The sequence below is a fragment of the Gracilinanus agilis genome, chromosome 3 (genome assembly GCF_016433145.1).
Source record: "Gracilinanus agilis isolate LMUSP501 chromosome 3, AgileGrace, whole genome shotgun sequence".
NCBI lineage: Eukaryota > Metazoa > Chordata > Mammalia > Didelphimorphia > Didelphidae > Gracilinanus > Gracilinanus agilis.
In genome coordinates, this window is record NC_058132.1 from 185,017,393 (window position 1) to 185,025,335 (window position 7,943).

The 7,943-nt window shown below is 33.3% G+C and overlaps 1 protein-coding gene across 1 annotated transcript in view; it reads right to left on the minus strand.

The window, feature by feature from the left end:
- The window catches only part of LOC123241350 (caspase-1-like), a 40,921-nt gene that overhangs the window by 20,705 nt on the left and 12,273 nt on the right, over nt 1-7,943 (minus strand). The window contains exons 5-6 of the mRNA XM_044669010.1: nt 6,977-7,117; nt 4,673-4,782 (exon numbers count right to left, since the gene is read on the minus strand). Of these exons, the coding sequence (XP_044524945.1) occupies nt 4,673-4,782; nt 6,977-7,117 (251 nt within the window). The remainder of the gene's footprint in view (nt 1-4,672; nt 4,783-6,976; nt 7,118-7,943) is intronic.

The following is a 7,943-nucleotide window of genomic DNA, read 5'->3' on the forward strand; positions in this document are numbered from 1 at the left end:
TTCTCAGGCATGCTGGCCCCAATCTTTCCTGTGCTTCTTCTTATCTCTCTCTCTCTCTCTCTCTCTCTCTCTCTCTCTCTCTCTCTCTCTCTCTCTCTATATATATATATATATATATATATATATATATATATATATACATGCTAGTTTCCCTAGCAGGCTAACTCTCTCTCTCCCCAGCTACACTGACCCTCAGATGTAATCACTTATCACCAGATTCCCACATATGACTCCCACACACAGACAGGGAGTTGTCTAATCTATGCAATGGTGTACATAAGCTTTGACAAGTTGAATACCTAGATTGAAATAATACAATCATAGCTGATAAGTTGTTATTGCGTTAAGAAAAAGACACGCAAACCTAATGATTCCTTTACATGTGAAGACTTTTCTTTAGTTGAATTAGAAAGACAAATCCCATTGACTGATGAAAGATAGCCCTTAGTATACTGTTTAGATATACTACCAAAGGTAAAAATCCAAATTTTGGAAATAAGAATTCACTATTTAGTAAAGATAAAAATGAATATATGTATGAGGAACAAAGGTAGATATTATAACCAAATTAGAAGAATGGGGAACATATTATCTATCAGACTAGGAGAAGAATTTATGAATGAAAAAGATATAGAAAGCATTGTGAAAAGTAAAATGGATAATTTTGAACACATTAAGTTGAAAAGTTTTTGTTCAAATAAAGCTAATGAAACTAAAAGTTGGGGAGAAATATAATTTCCTAGATAGATGCCTCATATCTAAAGTATTGTGAAGATGGGATTAACTCTCCCCAGCCTACTTTTAGACTTAATCACCAGAAGCCAGAAGCACATACACCCCAACTTTATTCTTAAGTGGGGGGAGGTCCGTAACCTACTTGCTAAAGTAGGTGACAACACAGAAACAACTGACAGACCTCTGGACAGTCTTAAGAAAATTTAAAAATTACAATTGGTCCCAATAAAGTGGGGGGAAAGCACAGGAAGTAACAAAAAGAAGGGTCTTTAAAAGTAGTTGCAATATCCTGTGAGTTGGTGGTTCAAGCTCTTTAGAAGTTGTGAAGGTTGATGGAGGATCATTTGGTGAAAGTAATCTTTACTTTGGATTGGTGAGTGGAAAAAGCTGACCTTCCTTTCCTGACTTCCAGAGAGATTAATACCAGATAAGCCTCCCTCTTGGAGGCCTCTTGGGTGACACTTAATTTACCTCTGGAACCTCTGGCTGGGCTTCTGGAGCTCTGCTGGAGCAAAGCCAGACACCAGAGCAGATATTTAGTTCATTAAGCTAGATTTTTACTCTACCCTCTTTCTCATTTCTCTACCTTCCTCTTTCCCTTTATTTTGTAAATAAAACTATATAGTCATTTTGACTTGATATATATTAATTTTGGTGACCACATTTCTCTTGTATTTGTCCAACCTCAATTTTTAACCCTCATAGTATACAGAACATTTTGTCACAAATATAAGAATTTGAATCTTTTCCCAACTGATAAGTGGTCAAAAGATATAAATACACAGTTTTTGGAAAAATAAATAAAAGCTATATATATATATATATATATATATGTATATGTATATGAAAAATGCTCTAAGTAATTATTGATTAGAAAAATGCAAATCAAAATGACTTGAAGATATCATTTCACAGGTATAAAATTGACTAAAATTATAAAAGTGCAGAATAACAAATGTTAGAGGGGATGCGGACAAATAGGGAAACTAATACATTGTTCATGGAACTGTGAACAGATTTAGTCATTTTGGAGAGCAATCTGAATTGTACTCCAAGAGTTATAAAACTGTATATATACCTTTTGACCCAGCAATATCATTAATAGATTTATTTCCTAAAGTGATAAAGGAAAAAGGAAAAGGAACTATATGTTCTAAACTATTTATAATTTCACTTAATATGATGGAAAAGGACTGGAAACTGAAGAGATGTCCATTAACTGGGGAATGGCTGAATAAGTTCTGGTACATGACTGTACTGGAATACTATTCTGCCATAACAAATGATGAACAGGATGATCTGAGAAATACCTGGAAAGTCTCAATATGAAGTGATGCAAAGTGCAGTGAACAGAACCAAGATAATATTGTACCTAGTGATAACAATAATATGTGACAATCAACCGTGAATGACTTAATTATTACTATTACAATAAGGCAAGGATGAAAGACAATTCCAAGAGATCCCGGGCTAAAAAAAATATCCACCTTCATAGAAGAAACTGATGGAGTCTTTATGTAGATTGAAACATACCATTTTTATTTTCTCCATGAATTTTTCTCTAGTTAAGCAATATTTGTCTTGTTGGACAACATGAAGAACATGGAAATAAGTATTAAATGATAATAATGTATAATAAATATAATATAACCTGCCTTCTTGGGAAGAAGAGAAGTATAGGAGGGAAGGATAAAACTTGGATTGCAAAATATCAGAAAAGAAATATTAAAAATTGCATTGACGTGTAATGTGGAAAAGTAAAAATTTAAAGAGTACCACCATATTCTTTAGAATTCCTTAGAATCCTCTGGCTATTTCTTAAAAGACAATTCAAAAACTGAGTAAGGCTGAGCAAGAAATCAAAAGTAGAAGAAGGATCTAGCCTCAGAAGAAATCACTTTTTGCAGGAAAGGGGTAATTTCTTTCTCCATTTCCCCACCTCCACTGTCCATGTATTCTTTCAGTATTATTAATTCTAAAGAGACTGAGAAACAATAGAAGGAGCAGAAGCCTACCCCAGATCAACTTAGGAACTGAAAGATAATCACTCAGGTCCAGAAATATGAATCCTGGAAGCTGAGAAGAGAATATACTACAGATCAAGAGATCTAGCCCTGGAAATTAAAGGTCAGGCTTCAGAGTGGATTCCCCCAAAATACAAAGGACTCTGAAGCTCTATAATGTCAGTTGACAGTGACCTTTGCTTCCTGTGTTCATAAATCACAATCATTGCTTTGCAAGTTTAGTCTCATTATTATCATGTGTTTTCTGTGTTTTGGGGAAGGACAGAAAAGGGTGCCTCATATTGATGAAGATAGTTGAGGATTTTTAGCTGCTTATATTACCAGGTAAGTGCCATTGCTAATAACTAATTATTTTTATTGGCTGACTGCTAGTGAAGTCTTATTAGAAAGGGTTGGATAGCTACATATTAGAAGATTGGACCCAGAATCTATCCCCTAGGTCCTGGAACTAAGAGTTGTTTTCTGGGAACCTAGTGCAGGAATGGCAGTAAAAAGAGGAGGAGAATATCCCAGAAAGGGGATTGTATCTATGAAATTACTGTTGGATTGGAGAATAACTGTAAGATGACATAATTAAATTTACACTTTTCAAAAGTCTTTACTGAATATGAGTGGGAGTAAAAGCATCAGATTGGATGAGAGTAAAGTTTATTTTAAATATTGCATTTGTTTCCCCGAGCTGAACATTGGTCCTGGGACATAGGTCTTTTTAATGTTTGTTTTTTTTAATAGATAGATTGATTCAATTCACAAGTTTCTAATTCTGACCATGCTATTAAATATATTTTTAAAGCTAATTATTTAACTTCACAAAGTCTCAGTTTTCTAAATTATTAACTATAATAATCCAACTACATTTAGAAGGGTAAACAAAGGATGGTCATCTTGATCCCAAATAAAAATATAACTAAGTATAGCCCTTAACTACAGGGGACATGACATGAAGAAGAGATTAAGAAGAATAGAGTGTGGAAAATGATCATTGTGTCCCTGGCAAGTCTTACCTAGTTGGTAGTTTTGAAATTTGAAATACCCAAATTCATTGAGGAGAAAGTTTAGTAAGTTTTACAGAGATTTTTAAAAATAAGAAAATGGCCATATAGGAGAAAAATATTTTCCTTTATTCACCATCAGGGTTTTCAAGATAGCATATAATATTGGTTATTCCTTTGAAATATTCCTTATATTCAATTTCTCTCCCATTGGTGCTACATTATTCTCTCTAATTCAGTTCCTGCTATGGACTTAAATATAGGGGAACAATCTCCAAGTATGATTTGTAGATTGGACCTTACTGTCCATTAAGGAGATTTCATACATATGTGTTTGTGATAAAAGCAAAGGAGGGAACAAGACATAAGGTTATACAAAATATTGAGGAAGGATGGTTAACTTTTATCTTGAGAGATCAAAGGGAGCTTCATGGACAAAATATAATATGTGATATAGACCATAAAATAACAGATAATTAAAAAAACACATTTAGAAGGAAGGAACTCTGTTTTATTACCTTGCTCTTCCTTTTGATTGGAATTCTCTGTTCCCCTTGCTTTATCTAAATCATACATTTCTTTCAAGATTCAAGAGGGAAAATAAGCATCCTCAATGTAGCTTTCCCTCATTAAACATTCCTCCTTTCCCCAGTTTTTGCTGTTTTTTTTCTTTGTAGTAGCACATAACCTCTGAATTATATCACATAATCTGATAATAGTTACATTTTGTCCCATATTTTTATATTATTGGTTTAAAAAAACTGATGCATTCAATCCTTCAAGCTTCCTTGACTCAGATTGTTACTTCTTTGAAAGTAAGAATTTGTGTTCTTTTCTATGACTCCAAATGCCATGCAGATTAGACAAATGTGTGATTTTAAAATATTTTGAAAAGAATAAATCCAGTAAGAAGAACTCTACCTTTCGGAAGATTTCCTCTATATGACAACACCTGCAATATTGCTGGAAATAATGGATAAGTTTTGTAATGAAAATGGAACCATTTCTAGGGTCTCTCCAAGAAACATTATCTGGAAATGAAAGACATAAATAATTTCAATGCCATAGATCTCACTCAAGCAGAGGGAAAATGCAGTTTGAAGGTTACTTCCATTTGGGTGGTAAGTGAAACAAAATTAAGCCACTGGCATAAATCTAATGCCTCATGGGCAAAGTGTACCATGGCATACATAGCAATTAAAAACAGAGCAATGATCCTGTATTAAGGGCACTCAACCCAAACAAGGCATAAGAATATATGTTAGTTCAAAAAACCCCACCAATTTATGGCATAGAAGAGATGATCTTTCTCAATAGAGTCAACACAAGCTCCCTAATTTCTTCCATGATTCAGAAAGAATTACTTTGTTATCTCCTTTTGATTTTCTCCCACTTGGTTTCTTCTCAGATGCTATGCTTATGAACAGGTATAACAAGTTAGCATAATATTTATGAGACATGGATTCTTTATTGCTTTGGCAACTCACATTGTTTGCTTTGAGTTATTTGTAAATCTAAATATTGTTTTGGTAGACGCAAAATTAGAGAACTAGTGAATCTCAGTTTTGATAGGAACCTCAGAAGCATTCTTATCCAAACCACAGCAAAACAAGAATAGTTTCTACTATATAACCAGTAAGTCCTTGTATATATACAAGCCAGACATCACTTTGTTTCAGTTGCTCATCATCTTTAACTTAACCTATAATAATAGACTCATATTAGGTCTTCCTAACTCATTTTTTTCATGTAACCTAATCTGTCTTTCATACAGCTATCAAAGTATGTTTACTGACGCACATATCTGACCATGTCTCTCCCCTAAACAGTAATTTCCAGTGGCTGTCTACATCCTTTTGGAATAAAAACAAACTCTTCTATTCACCATTTAAAATACTTCATATATTGGTTCTTTTCTATGTGTAAAGTCTTACATGTTTGTTCTCAAGTAACTCTGAAATTCAGTCAGTGTTGGCCTATATATTGCTGCTTATACATGGAGATTCCATCTTCTATTTCTCTTCCTTTTCTTTGGTTGTTCCTTCTGCCTGGAATAGTCTCACTCTTCAACTCTGTCTCATAGAATCCCTTGACATTCTTTAGGTCTTAGATTTGTGCTTCTTTCTGCAGAACTGGTGGTATCATCCTTCCTAAGGTTGCCTTGACTCTACTTTGCAATTATTTTTGAAAATTACTTCCATTCCAATGTGCGTGTATATGTGTATGTATATATATAGTATATATAGTATACATGTGTGCATTTATTATATCTTCCAAATTAATATGTGTGCTCCTTAAGTGCATGTACTCTTCTGTTTTAATTTGTTTGTAGTGATGAATCTATAGCCTTTTCATATTGAGTGTCAAATACGTGTTTGTTGTTTGATTAGTAAACAAACCTCTCTTAAAATCTTCAAATGAGGTTGAGAGTCACATACCACCTTTTTGAGTCAGTCTATTCTACATTGGACAGCTTGAATTGTTAAAAAGTTTTCTCTGCATCAAAGCTTAAATTTACTTTTTTTCAACTTCTACACATGGTTTCTTGTTTTGTCCTGGGAGACCAAAAATAACAAATCTAAGTTATTTTCCATGTGCCACTCCTTAAAACTCTTGAAAATAGCTCCCATATATTCTTTACAGTTTTTGTTCTCAGCTTTCAACTAATCTTCAACTTGCATGAAATTGTTTCTTTCCTGACCAATTCATTCTCTTATAGATTTAAGGTAAGCTTAACAATGTACATCATAAATTGTGATCCACAGAATTTAATGAATTATTCCAGATATGTTGTGTCCAAGGCAGAATAAAAGAAAAGTCACTACACAGGATCCTAGACTCTGTGCTTGCTTTAAAAAATAAAGTTAATATTTATTTTTTGAGATTATATATTAATGAAAGTAATGAAACCCAAGATCACTGTAGTTTATTTCACAAAGGTTCATAACAAGTAAAGTACTACTCTTTAAATGATATATTTTATTTTTTAATATTACCTAATAAATAACAGTTTCTCCAGAAATTATCCCAACTGCTGTCTGATTATCCAGACTGATTTGATTGCTGAGATGGCAGTCACATGTAATCAGCATAAACAGGCTATAGAAACTAGGGCATTTCTTTCATTCATTATGAATTTCCCTATAAATTCTGAAACTATCTGTCCTGTTATGGTTACATTAGTTAAATCACATCAATAATCAGGCTCTAAGTCTAGTTACTTACTTGGAGTTGAGGAGTAGAAAGCAATAAAGTCCTTCTCTAAATGGGTTTTTCTTACCGCATCATGAACAAAGACCTGTAGTTCCTTTTGACTGTCTGCACAGCTTGCAGAGGAATCACTCATCAAAGCTACCCCATAATCAACTACATAAGAAAACAACAATAATGTGCTGTTAATATCCTTTAAAAGGTTAATTGGGAAAAAATACTTGATAAACTTTAAGATGCTATGATTTATTGATAATGTTGCTACAATTATTTTTATACCAACAAATAATCTCCATTTCATCACAAGATTGTGTTTAAAGTTAGAAGAGAACTTAGAGGTGATTTAAAATAATATTCTCATTTAACATGTGAAACTGTGGAAGTAGAGAAGTTTATTTCTTAGCCAATATCACAGGGGTGATAGATGGAAAAGCTATAATTTGTGTCTAAATGCCAACTCCAAACCCAGTATTATTTCTATTCCATAATATCATCTTATTCCACATATTAGTCAATAGATAGGTCAATTTAGAGTATCAGAATTTCCAGACTGGAAGATACTTCATTTCCTGAAGCATTAAAATAATTCTTCAAATAATGCTAGCATAATTTCAGAGTTGGAACAGACTCCAACTTCCATCTAGTCCAATCCACATGGGACTAAATATCATTTCCAAATAATGTATGAATATTCACCCATTTCTTCTTAAATATCTATCTTAAATGACCAGGTAGACCATTTAATTTTTATATAGTCCATATTGTTGAGGGGTTTACTTCTTTTTTTTCCTCCTCTTACATTCGATTTTTAATTTGTCCAATGATCCCATAGCGAAGGATCCCTTAGCGCCAATCTGAGACAGTTTCTATTATGATAGGTCATTAAAATAAGTCTCTTCTCTCTCTCTCTCTCTCTCTCTCTCTCTCTCTCTCTCTCTCTCTCTCTCTCACACACACACACACACACACACACACACACACA